An 18,083-nucleotide genomic window follows, 5' to 3' on the forward strand; every position below is an offset into this window, starting at 1 on the left:
AGTGGTAAAATGCTTATGGAAGTAGAAGACGGATGGCGTGGTGCTTGAACTTGGAGTCAGACTCTCTGGTAACAGAATCCTAGCGTCCTCCGGCTGCAGAGGATTTTGAATGGCGATTCAAATTCTCGCTAAGCGGGAGATGTCCTAAGGCGAACACCTGGCCATTTCCCGGCCTTTGTTGTCAGTCAACATCCCGCCTCTCTCTCTCTCTCTCTTTTTTTTTTTTTCATCCCGCCTCTCTTATACTCACCTGATTTCTGGATCATGATTTCAGAAGCCTGGCTCTGTAGATACTTCAGAGTGATTTCCTTCCGGCGCAGCCACTTAGCGGATGATTTTGTTGTGGATTTGAAAGCACAGAAGCTCATCGACCTCAAACACATTTACTGAAGAACGACTGAATGCCTGGCGATGAAGACTTAGCGGAAAACCCAACAACGGACCTGCTCTCCGGGAGGGACCTTGCATTCTGGTGGGGTTGCCGTCCTTCTCAACGCCCGCACTGGGCCGTACCAGCTCTATCCAAGGACTGCTTGAAGTTCACTATTCGGGCAAAGGGGTCCACAGCTTTCCAACGGATCGCTGTAATCCGACCTCAGCTCTCCTCTGACAAAATCTGAAGTAATATAAACTGCAGAGCAGCGAACAGCGAAGGAGTACGCAGATTGGCGGAGGGGGGAGAGGGAAGGGGAGAAGGAACTGGGGGAACTGGGGAGAGGGGGATCCACTGGAGGTGGCGTCTATTCGCGTCAATACGGCAGAATCAGGGGACCTAGTCGGAGCCAGAAAACTTCAAGCCAAACAAACTCTGAGATCACTCCCCCTCACCCCTTCCTCTCCCCTCCGACGAACCTTCGCAGCTAGAGCACTGTCCCTGTGGTAGCTCGGGGGAGCAGGGGGGCTCGGAGAAGGTGGACCCAGCGTTCGTGCCCCCTTCTCCCCCATCCCCACCATGGGCTTTGCCCTGGAGCGCTTCGCCGAGTCGGTGGACCCAGATTTCCAGTGCAGAGTGTGCGGCCAGGTGCTGGAGGAGCCCCTGTGCACGCCGTGCGGGCACGTCTTCTGCGCCCGCTGTCTGCTGCCCTGGGCGGCGCGGCGGCGCCGGTGCCCGCTGCAGTGCCGGCCCCTGGCGCCGGGCGAGCTATACCGGGTGCTGCCTCTGCGCAGCCTCGTCCAGAAGCTGCGGATCCAGTGCGACTACCGCCCCCGCGGCTGCGGCCGCTCCGTGCCGCTGAGCGAGCTGGCGGCGCACGTCGAACGCTGCGACTTCGGCCCTGCCCGCCGCCGCCGCCGGGGCAGCGTTTCCCGGCCAGACGGCCCAGGCAGTGGGGACCGGTCGGTGCGGGGGAGCTGCCGCTCAGCGCCCGGGATCCGCCGCGGCGGGGGCGGGGGCGCACGCGGGGGGTCGCCGGGCGTCAGCGGCCGGAGCTGTAGGGCGCCCGGGCCTCGGGTCTGGAGGCGGCGCGAGAAGGCTCTGCTAGCGCAGCTCTGGGAGCTGCGGAGCGAGGTGCGGCTCACCGCCCGCAGGTACCAGGAGAAGTTGACCCAGTACATGGCTCACGTCCGCAACTTCGTCAGGGACCTGGGTGGCGGCCACGACCCGGTAAGCGCTGAGGGATGGGGCGCCGGGGAATGATCCATAGGGGTGGAAAGGGGAACGGTGCTTTCTGGCACTCAAGATTCCTTTGCAAGTTGCCATCCTTCCGCATGCAGTAGGAAGCATCCACCGCTCTGATCATCCAACACTCATCGGTGTTGTGTTTTAGTACTGCAGTCAACGAAGACTCTCCCCTTTCCCTTATACTGGGATTGGAAAAAGTAAACAGCTTCAATTCCAACTTTTCGGTGGAGAAGGAGGAATTAATAAAACTCATTTTCCCACCAGATCCTTGCTCCACATCTTTCACTCTCCTGCCCTAGCCTTTTTTTTTTTTTTTTTTTTTGCACCTTTGGCCTTTGCCTGAAGCCAGTTTGAGGAGGAAAGCCAGGAAACGAGGACCTCTCTGACTCTGCCTCCCCTCTGCGCTGGCGAGCATCCCAGGGCGTCAGTCAGCCTCACACCTTTAGGTCTGAATGACTTAGTTTCTACCAAACGGCCGGTTATCAGCCACCTTCTACTCAGCACAGGGACTCTGAGGGATGCGGGAAAACAGGACCACTTGGAGTTAAGAAATGAAGAGATGAGATTTCTTAGACCTACCGGGTTATTTTCATCACCCTAACTTCCCCTAACTAGTCCTTATGTGCTTCCGGATTTCATTACTAGTAGAATGTTGCGCGTGTGAGTGTGAGACTTGGGGAACCAAGTCAGGAGCTCACTTCCATCTGCGCTCAGACTAGCCCGATGAGCTACTACGCTGTTTCATTTCTTTGTCGAGGCTTCTGGCCTTGAACTGTGTTCCTGGACTGCCCACTTTCCGACCGAATAAACAAGCCTCCTTGCAGCGGCTGGTGAGAAGAGGCCTGTTTATAAAGCTGTTCCTTTTCTGAACGACTTCTGCACAGTGTTTGACATTGTTGGTCGCTGCCATGGTGAGCAGAGATTTAGCAGAACTTACACTCCGTTCAAGGAGCTGTTTTCATTCCCCAGCCTCCTGGGGAGGAGCAACCCAGGAGGATGCCCATCTGGGACTGCTTTGCACTGCCTCCAGCTCAGGGACCAAGTTTAGAAGCTTCTGTCCTTGAACCTAAAAAAGGATAATTGAAGGATGAGGGGCTGCGCTGTCTCTAGTCTGATAACCAGAAGTACACCCTTATTAAAAGATTGAATTCTATTACATTTCTTTCTCTACTGTATCTACATCTAGTTAAATTTGTAAAATGGGAAGACCAGAGAGAAGCACAGAATTATGGTCTGTAATCCTGGTTAAGGGTGCAAGGTCTTGGGGAAGCAATGGTTGGTGGAAAGGAGCAAGGCTAGATTATATGACAGAGAAGTCCATGCAACAAGTCAGGCTGTGGTTGTGAGAAGTGAGGAAGAACTGAGCGAGATCTGTATCTACTTACCAAACTAAGGCAGATCTGTAGACTACCTAAAGGCTTCTCTATGCTGCTCAGAAATATTTTGCCTCTGCCAGTAGGGGCTGCTGTGCACACTGCCTGGGAAAAGCTCCTGAGAAAAAGTGGTGATGATGGCAGTAGTGGTGATGAGGTTTATGGAAATTCATCATTCCAGAGTAATTACCAAACGTGTAATTTCCTCGGGTAGTTAATAATATCCATAACCATGAATAAAACTCATAGGCTTGTACTATTTCATCTTATGTTTAAATTGGTCTTTATTGATAACCAGATATTGTAGATATAATTCCTATTTGTGTAACTATTATTTGGCCATCAGGAAAGCAATGCATACTACTTTAGTTAACACACATCCTCTCCTCTTTTTAAAATTCTGCAAAACCAAATAAAACACCACTTAAAATTAGGATTACTATAACCTACAAGACCCTGTATTTCAATAGCAATCTGAATATTACTGTTGAAAGAAACTTATAAATAATAGATTATATATATAAATTTTTAAATATCCTTTACATCCCTCAAGACTTTCCAAAGTGAAATTTTTACATAAAATAATTCTTAGATTATTTAACAATTTACTTTACTCATCTATAATGGAGAGGAAAAGCACAGATACCTGTAGAGTTGAATCAGAAATCTGTTTTAAATTACAGTGGGCTCAGAATTAGATGCTACATTAGGATAAAAGCTGCATGTGTAAAAATGCACAGCCATTTAGCCATTTTTGGAAATAGTTATTTTTCTTACATCCATGGTTGTTCCTTCAAATGCATACTTTCAGTTTAAATTTAGGAAGAAATTAATCTTGAGAATTCAGCCATCCTTACCTTTAAAACTTTAAGATTTTCTCTTTTCCAAATTTAATTTTTTTACTTTAAAGAAAATTTTGTAGCATTTGCTTTTTTTCTTTCACATATTTAACTAGTTAGTTATTTTATCCCTTTTCTTGTAGGAAGGAGAACATAAACCACTCACTATTGTATTAGAAAGAGAAAATGACACTTTGGGATTCAATATTATAGGAGGTCGACCAAATCAGGTAACTGATCTTGTTAATGCATATCTCGTTCCTTGTTTATAAAATAATAGAAGACTTAGCTTTCATTTGTGGATTTTGAGTAAAAAAAAAAAAAAGGTGATTTATTCTTTAAAATACTGTTTGTCTAAAAAAAATAAAAAATAAAATAAAATAAAACACTGTTTGTCATCAAGTATCAGATTTCTTAATCGCAAATATTACAGTGTAAATATTCCAGAACATGGTGAGAATTTTTTGAGAAAAATAAGACAAAACAACAGTTAACTTTGATACTTAAAAAAAAAAAAAAAGAGTACATTTCACATTTTGTCTACATTGTATAGCCCTGTTGGCAACTTTCTTGAATAAGTCTGTTTCACAAAAATGTATAGGCAATTTCTGCTTGATAATCTTAGGTGTATTACCTGCTCAAAACTCTTATTTATTATGTCAAATTGATCAATTTTCAGATGCTAACACAGACCAGTAAGTTTATCTCGAATGAATGAAGAGTTAAAATGAGTTGAAATAAGGGATAGTTGTTTTCACAGTTTCATAGAAAATGCCATGCTTAGAAAAGATAGTTGATTTGACATATTTTTGACTCCCCAAATCAAATCCTTTATTTAATTGAAGGAATACTCTTTTCTACACTGATGCAATTGTTTTCAAAATGCATGAGTTTATAAACTCATAATAAATACTGTAGCTGCAAAGTTCTTTCTTATCCTTCAAATACTATATCAGCTTAATTTTCATCCTCTCTAGGAGAGGTGACGAAGGTTTGAAAAAGTCATATTCTTTCAATTTCCCAAATCAGCTGTCGTGAAAGTTTTGTGTCCTGCATTGCAGATGTTGTCCATGGAAACTGAACACTGTTGGCCATATGCTGTGTTCAGGCCAGGGTGGCAATGACACATTTCCTCCTTTTATTTAGCATTTTGAAAACCTAGCAACTAATGACCACTACGCTTCTGTTTCTAGAAGCGTTCCCTTTTATTATGAAAAGGTAGAAAGTCTTTTTAGGATATCACTTTGTTTTTTTTCCCCTAAGTAATATTTTTTAAGTGCTAGTTAGGTGTTTGACATTTAGATAAAACTGGACATTTTCAAGAGCCTCTTAAAATTCATGTTAAAGAAGGCTAATAAAGGATAAATGATTTTATTTAACCTGCCAGAAAGTGAAATGACATTTAGAATTATATATTTTTATAGGATGTTGGGCATTTTCCCTAAATGAGTTTTGCAATGTAATTGGTTTTCTGTGACTTACTAAAATGCTTTCTATGTATGATACCGACTATGTGTTTGAGGTTTAACTTATAATCAGACTCACTGTACCTGGAATCCATTCCAGGAAGCCACTGAAATTTGGAGTTGATCTTTTAGAATTTTATGCTTGAGTAAGTGGTTTCCTCTGTGAATAGATATAGTCAGAGCTATATTTCCAAATGTGTCCCATTGTGAGGATAAGTTATATTTTTAGAACTATGACCACCACTCAAACCAATTATATAGTGAGGCTGGATATGCTTTTCATTTCCTTTAACTTAGAGTCCTTTTAATTGCTACACCTCTTATAAACGATATATAGAAGCCCACTGTTATCACTTTATACATGGCTTTCCTCACAGTTTTCATGTCAGTTCAGTTCAGTTCAGTTGCTAAGTCGTGTCCGACTCTTTGCAACCCCATGAACCGTAGCACGCCAGGCCTCCCTGTCCATCACCAACTCCCAGAGTCTACCGAAACCCATGTCCATTGAGTCGGTGATACTATCCAACCATCTCATCCTCTGTCATCCCCTTCTCCTCCTGCCCTCAATCTTTCCCAGCATCAGGGTTATTTCAAATGAGTCAGCTCTTCACATCAGGGGGCCAAAGTATTGGAGTTTCACCTTCAGCATTAGTCCTTCCAATGAACATTCAGGACTGATCTCCTTTAGGATGGACTGGTTGGATCTCCTGGCAGTCCAAGGGACTCTCAAGAGTCTTTTCCAACACCACAGTTCAAACCATCAGTTCTTCAGTGCTCAGCTTTCTTTATAGTCCAACTCTCACATCCATACATGACCACTGGAAAAACCATAGCCTTGACCAGATGGACCTTTGTTGGCAAAGTAATGTCTCTGCTTTTTAATATGCTGTCTAGGTTGGTCATAACTTTCCTTCCAAGGAGCAAGTGTCTTAATTTCATGGCTGCAGTCACCATCTGCAGTGATTTTGGAGCCCAGAAAGATAAAGTCAGCCACTGTTTTCACTGTTTCCCCATCTATTTGCCCTGAAGTGATGGGACCGGATGCCATGATCTTAGTTTTCTGAATGTTGAGTTTTAAGCCAACTTTTTCACTCTCCTCTTTCACTTTCATCAAGAGGCTCTTTAGTTCCTCTTCACTTTCTGCCATAAGGAGGGTGTCATCTGCATATCTGAGGTTACTGATATTTCTCCCGGCAATCTTGATTCCAGTTTGTGCTTCTTTCAGCCCAGTGTTTCTCATGATGTACTCTGCGTATAAGTTAAATAAGCAGGGTGACAATATACAGCCTTGACATACTCCTTTCCCTATTTGGAACCAGTCTGTTGTTCCACGTCCAGTTCTAACTGTTGCTTCCTGATCTGATACAGATTTCTCAAGAGACAGGTCAGGTGGTCTGGTATTCCCATCTCTTTCAGAATTTTCCACAGTTTATTGTGATCCACACAGTCAAAGGCTTTGGCATAGTCAATAAAACAGAAATAAATGTTTTTCTGGAACTCTCTTGCTTTTTCGATGATCCAGCAGATATTGGCAATTTGATCTCTGGTTCCTCTGCCTTTTCTAAAACCAGTTTGAACATCTGGAAGTTCATGGTTCACGTATTGCTGAAGCCTGGCTTGGAGAATTTTGAGCATTACTTTACTACCATGTGAGATGAGTACAATTGTGCGGTAGTTTGAGCATTCTTTGGGATTGCCTGTCTTAGGGATTGGAATGAAAACTGACCTTTTCCAGTCCTGTGGCCACTGCTGAGTTTTCCAAATTTGCTGGCATGTTGAGTGCAGCACTTTCACAGCATCATCTTTTAGGATTTAAAATAGCTCAATTGAAATTCCATCACCTCCACTAGCTTTGTTTGTAGTGATGCTTCCTAAGGCACACTTGACTTCACATTCCACTCAAAAATAGAGGTAAATAGATAATCTTGTCAAAGATGTGGGATTCCTTCACTAAAGCTGCCATCTTGATTAATGACTAGGTGTTAAGTAAGTTATAGTTCAATATCCACTCTCCATTTTAGAAAGAGAGTTGCATGTTTAGGGAGGTTTGACAATGTTGCATTTTTAAATTGCTTTTTTATCTAGCTTAAAATTTCATTCACATCTTTCTCACTGCTAACGGTTTTATTTTTAATAGAATAATCAAGAAGAAACACCAATGGAAGGCATTTATGTTTCAAAAATTTTGAAAAATGGACCTGCTGATAGAGCAGATGGCCTGGAAGTTCATGACAAAATCATTGAGGTAAGACAATAGTAAAATACAAATAGGATTTGTGAAAGAATATTTGGACATTTTAAATTTCCAAACGTACTGCTTTTCCTAGGTGTGGTACTTATTAAAGTGTATATCTCACAATAGTATTTAAGTAACGTATTTAATTATTGGATATTTTACTAGAAGAATGAATCACCCAACATTTCTAAATGTGTTAATGAATGTCTCCATTTTAAAAATTGCCTGTCCCCATGAATTTTAAAGATGATTGTGTGATTATCTAAAGGGTTGGTTTTTTATGACATCTCAAAAAGTATGATAAATCTCTCCTGAAGAATATTTTTGATGAGTAAATATTACTATCTTTAAACTTGTAATTGGTAAGTTATGTGTAGAGTTTGGAATTATTTATAATTCCTTATATAATTGCCCTTTTACCATTTCTTAATTTAATATGGTTATCTTGTTCATATTTTACATGAAAAAAAAAGAAGCAGCTTATTTTTCTTATTGCAAAAACTTGTTGGAAACTATTTTTTCTTCTGTACGTTATGTTTGTATTATTTGTATGTAGGGTTGATGAAGTAAACACTTACAAGTTAGTGAAATCTGAGTTGTGATTATGGAATTTAAGGTCACTGCCATTTACTGACTCAGTGCTTTTGAATTGTTAATGGGTTGCTAAATTGCTTCAGTCCTGTCCCACTCTTTGTGACCCCTTGGACTACAGCCCGCCAGGCTCCTCCGTCCATGGGATTCTCCAGACAAAGATACTGGAGTGGGTTCCCATTTCCTGTTGGACAGTATTATTTGGCTTAACTGAAAATTAGGTTACTTCTATCAATGGAATTATTTCTAATATATTAGTAAAGGCATAAATGGAAATTTGGAACATTTATTTAACTCCACTGTGCTTTTGGAAAAACTTTGTTTTCTAAATTATGTAATCACTATCTTTCTGAGTACCTATATAAACTATCTGGATGGAGACTGTTTTTCTTTATTAAACTTTGAATAATGTTTTAGATGTTCGTTCATCATTTGTGCATTAAAAAGTTAAATTTCAAATAATTTGACCAAGGATGAGAGTAAAGAGTAGAGAAGAGTCTACAGTTTATGGTTGACTTATGCCATTTAGAAATTAGCTGATTAGGCATTTTGGGGAAGGGAGAGGAGTTGCCTTTGGCTAAAAAATTGTGGTTTTTATCTAAAGAGGTCTCTTGTATCAAGATTTTCTCTTTCTAGTTTTGTAGCCAAGAAAGTATAGAGCTACTTTCACTGATGTTATCCAGTTTGTCTTGACAATTTGCCTGGTGGAAACATTTACATGGTATAGTATCTAACGTTAGAATTTGTCTGTTTCTACTCATGTTGGTCCTGTATGATATAAACGGAAGATAGCAAACAAAAAATTTTTCTTATTACTTTCTGCATTATCTCTAAGCATTTAAGTTTTGCCAGTTAAATGAAAAACAAATGCCTACATATGCTACTATTAGAAGTGCTGATGGAACTGGATATGTATATTCCATTAGCACACGCATTCACATGTACTCATAACAGAAACACATACTTGGGATTTAAAAATGATTTATTCCAACTAGGCAGCAATGTAACGTATACTTCGTTAATGTTGTATGGAAAAGGAGGAAGAAGAATTTGTCTTTTATATTGTAATATAGCAAATTTGTTAAAAATGTATTGGTTTTGTTAATGTAAAGATGTACATTTATAAAAAACTATGGCTGATTAATCAGTGCATCTCTATATTTAATATTGTTACTAATATATTTCAAAATAACCTGACTTAAGTAATACAAGATAAAAAGCAAAAAGATCAATCATGGGATTGATTGATCAATTATATTGACAATCCATTGATCTAAATTATAATTTATAACCAGCTGCAGTATTATTATTTTTTCACCTTGATGTGCATGGATTAGCTGCTAATGACAAAAGCTGGAAATTTGCCTCAGTTCAGTTCAGTTGCTCAGTGTGTGCAACTCTGCGACCCCATGGCCAGCAGCATGCCAGGCCTCCCTGTCCATCACCAAATCCCAGAGCTTATTCAGACTCATGTCCCTCGGGTCGGTGATGCCATCTAACCATCTCATCCTCTGTCATCCCCTTCTCCTGCCTTCAGTGTTTCCCAGCATCAGGGTCTTTTCAAATGAGTCAGTTCTTCACATAATGTGGCCAAAGTATTGGAGTTTCAGCTTCAGCATCTGTCCTTCCAATGAATATTCAGGACTGATTTCCTTTAGGATGGACTGGTTGGACCGTTGCTGTCCAAGGGACTCTTAAGAGTCTCCTCCAACACCACAGTTCAACAACATTAATTCTTCAGCACTCAACTTTCTTTATAGTCCAATTCTCACATCCATACATGACTACTGGAAAAACCATAGCTTTGACTAGATGGACCTTTGTGGACAAAGTAATGTCTCTGCTTTTTAATATGCTGTCTAGGTTGGCCATTACTTTTCTTCCAAGGAGCAAGTGTCTTTTAATTTCATGGCTGCTATCACCATCTGCAGTGATTTTGGAGCCCTGAAAAAGTCAGCCACTGTTTCCCCATCTATTTGCCATGAAGTGATGGGACCAGATGCCATGATCTTAGTTTTCTGAATGTTGAGCTTTAAGCCAACTTTTTCACTCTCCTCTTTCACTTTCATCAAGAGGCTCTTTAGTTCTTCTTCACTTTCTGCCATAAGGGTGGTGTCATCTGCGTATCTGACGTTACTGATATTTCTCCCGGTGATCTTGATTCCAGCTTGTGCTTCTTCCAGCCCAGCTTTTCTCATAATGTACTCTGCATATAAGTTAAATAAGCAGGGTAACAATATACAGCCTTGACGTAACTCCTTTCCCAATTTGGAACCAATCTGTTGTTCCATGTCCAGTTCTAACTGTTGCTTCTTGACTTGCGTACAGATTTCTCAGGAGGCAGGTCAGGTGGTCTGGTATTCCCATCTCCTGAAGAATTTTCTACAGTTTGTTGTTATCCACACAGTCAAAGGCTTTGGCATAGTCAGTAAAGCAGAAGTAGATGTTTTTCTGGAACTCTCTTGAAATTTTCCTCAATGATAGAGATTTATCAATGAATCCTTTATGCCAGAGTACATTGGTATTATGCATATTTTCATTATAGTTCTATAATGAATTCATGTGAGCACATTTGCAGTTAAGAAATGAGTTAGGTGGTATATATATTTCTGGAATGTTATCTGTTAAATTGCATGAAATAGTTTGTAAAGAAGATGATTAGAAATAAATCTCGTATTTGGTTGCTCAGGGATGCCATCAACTTTTTCAGAGTGAAAGATAGTTGTGTGACCTTACTTAATATACATATTTTGATAAGCTTGTTTGTTCTTGTGCATATATATGTGTAGACTATCCCTATGTGTACGTAAGAAAGATATAATTCTTATCAATTATTTTAGCTCTTATCAATTATTTAGCCATTATAGTACCAGTAAACTTTATAATGAGAAGCTAATAAGAAATATGTCAATTAATTTAAAATATGCAGACATAAAAAAACAGATTTTTTTTGTAAAAAAAAAAGCAGATTTAATGTTAGATTAATTTTCATTTGTTTATGTGCTCAGTGATTTGTTTAGTGAACTAACTTGATAAATTTTTTCCTCAGTTTTTGAATTTCAAACAGCCATGCTGATTTAAACCTAGTGCAAAAAATAAATTTGTTTACACTATAAAGTACCCAAATACTTCATATGTTATAGTACATGTGACTTAATTCCCACAGTCTGACACATTACTAAATGTTTTGAATTCAGTGGTATGTGACTTAAATGAAAAATAGAAACTGTTCTATAATTTATTTTTTACTTAAAATATACTAAAAATATTTTGTCTAGTTAATTACTTAAAGCACTCATTATGACAGGCTTATGAAATAAATTTATAAAATAAATTTTCTTAAATCATTCATTTGAAGAAGAAAGTAGATATGTTAAAAGTTTGGTTCTACTGATAAAGAGATTTTGCTAATGCTAATAAAAATATTAGCTATAACAATTTTGTTAAAGTTTAACAAAGGCCAAAAACTCCAAAAGTATGTCTTTAAATATTGTGCATTCCACTGAAGCTGAATTCAAGAAATATAAAAGAAAAATTATAGTCATGAGATAAATCCATGCTGTATTTTTCACCTAATGAAGGGCAAATTTAGTTTTGAAGCTAGTCACCATGAGCAATCATGTTTACCAGTTTATAGATGTTTACAAATCCACATTTGTTAAAATATTCATGTGTGTAGATTCAGAATAGACATCAGTTGTAATATGTCAGTTACAATATTAGGTGTCAAAGTATCACTGGAGATTGGAAAGGCAGAAGATATTGTTAAAGACATTTTGAAACATCACAGAAATTCACATAGACCAGGAATTCAGCAGAGTGTACGTCTGAATAAAAGCATCTTTTGCATGCTGTTTTTCGCCCTTTCAAGGCTCAAAGGACCACAGAAGATCCCTGTTACTATCAAAGGCTTTGGCACACTTCCGTGCAGGCAATGCCAATACAGTTGTTATCATCTTCTTAGGATGCCTTGAGGGTATGTGAGAAGGAGTTGAGGGTCAAAGTTCACTGCTGCTGTCAGCAACTACCCTATTGTTATTTCTGTGATGCTGGTGGTGGGTTACAACACTATAACCCCTGAGTGAGAAAGTGACTAGAGAGAGGATAGTCATTCATGGCTCTTCACATTTTGTTCTCCCCTACCCATTCCCCTGACTCCCAGCCAATACTTTGAGATTGTGACAGGAAAGTCCACCCTTCTTTCAGCTTCTGGAGACTAGGATGCAGGGGTGAAGTGCTGTGAAGTCTTTGAGAACAGTTGGGAGCAGAAAGCAGAGTTTTCTTTAGTGTATATATTAAAGTATCTTCTATTTAGTTTGGAATCCATTATGAAATGCTGCACACAAGACTTCTCCATTTACTTTAGAAAGAATTCCAGCATGGAATCATGTCAGTATAGCACTTTCTAGAAAGTGCTCTGTTTAGTACTAGCAGAAAGAACTTTATAAATGCAATGACTCTACAAGAACTTATTATCTTTTCCAGACTGCCAACTACACTTTGTTTCAGTTCTTCAGTGTTAGATATTCTGCATTCTCTGTCACTACTTTCTCTTCCACTAAAGTGAAACTCTATGGTGGCTATCATGTTTATTTGCCCAAGGCTCTGCATAGTTTGGTTGTGGCTGTTAATGCAGGAAATTTAAATGCAGATTAGAGCTAAACATTCAGGAATGCTTTTGAATCAGATCTTCAGTGCAGTACCCCTGTATGTGCCTGATGGCATAGTGTAACTTACCGCATCATAAAGCAACCATGCTAGCTTGTGTATGCATAAGAAGTATTTACGGTTTTGTAGGTCACTTGTATAACTGGTGGGGAATTAGAATTTTTGACAAATTGCTATTTAATTCAAATCATCAGTAAAATATTATCATCCTCCCACGTTCTTAGAGTGTATTTTAACATTGACTGATTGTCTGAAAGAATTAGGAGAGAAATAAAGCAATCTTGTTAGTGCAAGTAAAGAAGTACATCGTAATGAGTTTTAAAATCATGATTCCATTTGTAATACATGACTATCATTATATAATTGTATATTTTAGTATATCTGGAAAAGTACTGTGGTGCAATGGGAGCATGCATTCTGAAATCAGGGAGATCTAGCTGGAATTCCTGACCTGCCTTTAAAATGTATGACCTTAAATAGGCTTCCCTGGTGGCTCAGATGATAACGAATCTGCCTGCAGTGTAGGAGACCCCAGTTTGATCCCTGGTCAGGAAGATGCCCTGGAGAAGGGAATGGCAATCCATTCCAGTGTGCTTGCCTGGAAAATTCCGTGGACAGAGCAGCCTGGCAAGCTACAGTCCATGGGGTTGCAAAGAGTCAGACATGACTGAAAGACTAACACTTTCAGTTTCACTTGAATAAGCCAGCTGTGCCTCAGTTTCTATGCCATTCATACTTATTGTGTGCTTGAAGTGCCAAGCACAGGCCAGATTCCTGGAACCTGCTGTTGTGAGCCTGCTGTGTCTCATTCAGCTTATGCAAGTAGTTTGTTTTCAAAAGCAGAGAGACAGTGCAGGGAGGGGAAGGGCAGTTGTATTTTTCTTTTTTTGGAGAATTCAGTCACTCCAGTGTTCAGTCATTCCCATTTCCATAGGCACCACGGTTTGAATGAGTAAATGTAGGAAGTTTTAAGTTGTACATTTCACATACTCATATAAACATCAGATGGAAAAAGGGCTGCAGGAGAAAATTGTAGACTTATGATTTAATTCAGTCATTTAACAAGTATCTTACTAACTGCCTATATGTGTTAAGTGGCATGGTTGTATTATGGAAATAAAGAGAAATAAGGCTCCTTCCCTGCTCTCAAGCAGCTACTTGTGTAGAAGGCCTGTTTTCTGTCTATACAAGGCAAGGCAGGCCTTTATGTGAAGCTGCTGTTTCAATTGTCATGAAGACAAATGGACATTATCATCTTGTCTTAGTGGAATGACACTATGGATTAATTTTAGTTTTCCTGTTCTAGAAGTACTTCAGTTCATTTTGAGACATCGTGATATGGGATTAGTAAAAGAGTGGATGTAACATAGCATTTTGGTTTCAGGAAGAGATGAACTTGAACTTGGGTCTCAGCCTTGAAATTGAAATGGGTTATCTCACAAAGTTTTCTCAATTTTTTCTTATTCCCAGTTTTGTGCCCATAGCTACGAGGGTAACAACAGCTAGTTCTTCAGATTTTCTATCCAGTTTATCATAGTATTTTGCCAATCCACTGAGTTTCTATTATTAATAAATTCAGTTCTGTTTAAAATATTTTAAATGTTTTATTTTAGCTTACAAAAGAAAAGCTAGAAAGGTCTTTAAAACCTTGAGCTTTAATGAGTTAAGCACTGATTTATCTGTTTTAAATTTATAAGATATGAACTTTGAGTTTTGAGTACTAAGCTTCTGAGAAAGTAGGGCCACCATACATGACTGTGTAGTTAGCATACTATGTAACTGCATGTGGTGTGCCTGTCAGAAAGTCTAACTGTGACTCCCATTCCCCCTTTAGTTCCCAGCTACAGAATCTCAACAGAGCACCTATATAATTTACTTTTATTTAGATGATTTTTATTAGGTGTAATTGACATGCAACATTATATTAGTTTCAGGTATACAACACGATTATTTGATATTTTGAACATATTGTAAAAACAATCACCACTGTTAAGTCTAGCTGAAATCATCACCATAGACATTTATAGGATTTTTTTCCTGTGATGAGAACTTATAGGATCTACTCTCTTAGCAGCTTTCAAATATTCAAGATAGCATTTGCTAACCATACTTGCCGTGCTGTTCATTACATTCCCATTATGTATTTATTTTATATCTGGAAGTTTTTACCTTTATATTCTCTTTTCCTGTTTCTCTATCCCTAACTCTCCAGCTCTGGGAACCATTGAACAATCTGTTCTTTGTATCTATGAGATTTTTTTAAAAAATTCTACATATAAGTTTGATCCCATTGTATCTGTCTCTAATTTATTTCACTTACCTGATATATGTTGATATATATATGTACATATATATGTGTGTGTATATATGCATGTGTGTGTGTATATATATATACACACATATATGTGTATATATATATATATATATATATCTCACAGTTTCTTTATCCATTTATACATCCCTGGATATTTAGGGTTTTTACATATCTTGGTCTTTCTAAACAATGCTACAATGAACATGGGGGTGCATGCATCTTTTTGAAATAGTGTTTTTATTTTCTTTGGAAAAATACCCAGAAGTAGAATTGTTGGATCATATGGTAGTTCTATTTTTAATTTGTTGAGGAAACCTCATAATGTTTTTCATAGTGTTTTTCACCATTTACATTGCCACCAATAGTATGCAGGGGTTCACTTTTCTCTACATTTTGGCGAGCATTTGTCATCTCTTATCTTTTTGATAATACCTCTTCTAACAGATGTGAGGTGATACCTCATTCTGATTTTGCATTTCACTGTTGATTAGTGATGCTGAGCATCTTTTCATGTTCTTGTTGGCTATCTCCATGTCTTTTTCTGTAAAAAGAAAAAAAAGTGTTTACTTCTTCTACCAATATTTTAATCAGATTATTTGTTTTTAAGCTGAGTTGTATATATTCTGTATATGTTTTGGATACTAACTCCTTATCAAATATATGATTTGCAAATATTTTCTCCCATTCAGTAAGCTCCCTTTTCACTTTTTTCACCTTTACTGTGCAGAAGGTCTTTAATTTGATATATTCTCACTTGCTTCTTTTTCTTTTTTTGTTGTTGCTGTTGTCAAATCCAAGAATTATTGTCAAGTCCAGTATTGAGAACCATGGTGCCTATGTTTTCTTGAAGTTGCATGGTTTAAGATTTTGTGTTCAAGTCTTTAATTCATTTTAAGTTAATTTTTGTTTGGAGTATAACATAGTAATCGAGTTTCTTTCTTTTGCATGTGGCTGTCCATTTTTCCCAGCACCATTTACTGAAGCAAAAGTGTTAGGTGTTCAGTTATGTATGACTCTTTGCAATCCCATGGATGGTAGTCCACCAGTCACCTTTGTCCATGGAATTCCCCAGACAAGAATACAGGAGTTGGTAGCCATTCCTTTCTCCAGGGGAACTTCCTGACCCAGGGATCAAACCCAGGTATCCTGCATTGCAAGCACTCTTCACCATCTGAGCCACCAGGAAGCCCATTTTATTGAAGAGACTGTCCTATTCCCATTGTGTAGTCTTGACTCCTTTGTTGTACATAATTGACTATGTATGCCTGAATTTATTTCTGGACTCTCTATTCTATTAGTCAATGTTTTTTTTTATATCAGTACCATAATGTTTTGATTATTATATCTTTGTAATATAGTTTGTAATCAAGGCGTGTGATGTCTTCAGCTTTATTCATTATTCTTATTATTCATTATTCTTAAGGTTACTTTAGGGTCTTTTGTGGTTCCATACAAATTTTAGGATATTTTTCTATTTCTGTGAAAAATGCCATTCAGATTTTCATAAGGATTGCATTGAATCTGTAGATTCTTTTGGGTAATATCGACACTTTAAATATAGTAACTCTCTCAATCAATGAGCACAGAATATCTTTCCATTTATTTGTGTTCTTCATTTTCTTTCACCAACGTCTAGTAGTTTTCAGTGCACAGGTCTTCTACTTGTTCTGTTAAATTTATTTCTAGGTGTTTTATTATTTTTGATATAATTATAAGTATGATTATTTTCTTCATTTATTTTTCAGGTAGTTCATTAATACTCTATAGAAACACAGCTGATTTCTGTGTATTGATTTTGTATCCTTCAACTTTACTGAATTTATTTATTAGTTCTAACCATTTTTGGTGGTGTCTTTAGAAAATTCTTTGTACAACTGACTGTCTGTATCTACCAGTTCTGTATCTGCAAATTCAATCAACCATGAATTAAAAAAAAAAAAAAAGCCTGAAAGTTCGAAAAAGCAAAACTTAAATTTACCATGAACTTACAAATATTTACATAGCATTTACATTGTACTTATAATTATTTACATAGCATTTCCATTGTATTAGGTATTGTAAGTAATCTAGAGATGATTTAAATTATATGAGAGAACATGCATACTTTATATGCCAATACTATGCCATTTTATATATGATACTTGAGCATTCACAGATTTTGGTGTCAGACAGGACTGGTTCCTGGAACCAGTTCCATGTGGATACCAAAAGATGATTGTATAAAATTATGTCATCTAAATATAGTGAAAGTTTTAGTTTTTCCCTTTCTAACTTGCAAGCTTTTTATTTTATTTTCCCATCTGATTGCTAAGTCTTCCAATATTATTAATATGTTGTGTAAAAGTGGTGAGAGTGGTCATCCTTGTCTTTTTCCTGATCTTATAAGGAAAAGTTTTAATCTCTTTAAAAATTGAGTGTGCCATTAGCTGTGGAATTTTCATATGTAGCATTTACTATGTTGAGGTATTCCCTTTGTCCAGAAAGTGAAGAAGAACTAAAGAGCCTCTTGATGAAAGTGAAAAAGGAGAGTGAAAATGTTGGCTTAAAGCTCAGCATTCAGAAAATCAAGATCATGGCATTCGGTCCCATCACTTCATGGCAAATAGATGGGGAAACAGTGGAAACAGTGGCCGACTTTATTTTTCTGGACTCCAAAATCACTGCAGATGGTGACTACAGCCATGAAATTAAAAGACGCTTACTCCTTGGAAGGAAGGTTATGACCAACCTAGACAGCATATTAAAAAGCAGAGACATTACTTTGTACACAAAGGTCCATCTAGTCAAGGAAGGCTATGGTTTTTCCAGTGGTCATGTATGGATGTGAGAGTTGGACTATAAAGAAAGCTGAGCACAAAATTGATGCTTTTGAACTGTGGTGTTGGAGGAGACTCTTGAGAGTCCTTTGGACTGCAGAGAGATTCAACCAGTCCATCCTAAAGGAGTTCAGTCCTGGGTGTTCATTGGAAGGACTG

The 18,083-nt window shown here is 38.2% G+C and overlaps 1 protein-coding gene across 2 annotated transcripts in view; it reads left to right on the plus strand.

Moving 5' to 3' along the window:
• Positions 1-952: 952 nt before the first annotated feature.
• PDZRN4 (PDZ domain containing ring finger 4) overlaps positions 953-18,083 on the plus strand; it is a 410,946-nt gene continuing 393,815 nt past the window's right edge. The window contains exons 1-3 of one of the 2 annotated variants that reach the window (XM_043446187.1): positions 953-1,603; positions 3,977-4,063; positions 7,437-7,544. In XM_043446187.1, the coding sequence (XP_043302122.1) occupies positions 953-1,603; positions 3,977-4,063; positions 7,437-7,544 (846 nt within the window). The remainder of the gene's footprint in view (positions 1,604-3,976; positions 4,064-7,436; positions 7,545-18,083) is intronic. The other variant, XM_043446189.1, reaches the window with a different exon arrangement.

This window comes from Cervus canadensis, chromosome 25 (assembly GCF_019320065.1).
Source record: "Cervus canadensis isolate Bull #8, Minnesota chromosome 25, ASM1932006v1, whole genome shotgun sequence".
In the NCBI taxonomy this organism is placed as follows: domain Eukaryota; kingdom Metazoa; phylum Chordata; class Mammalia; order Artiodactyla; family Cervidae; genus Cervus; species Cervus canadensis.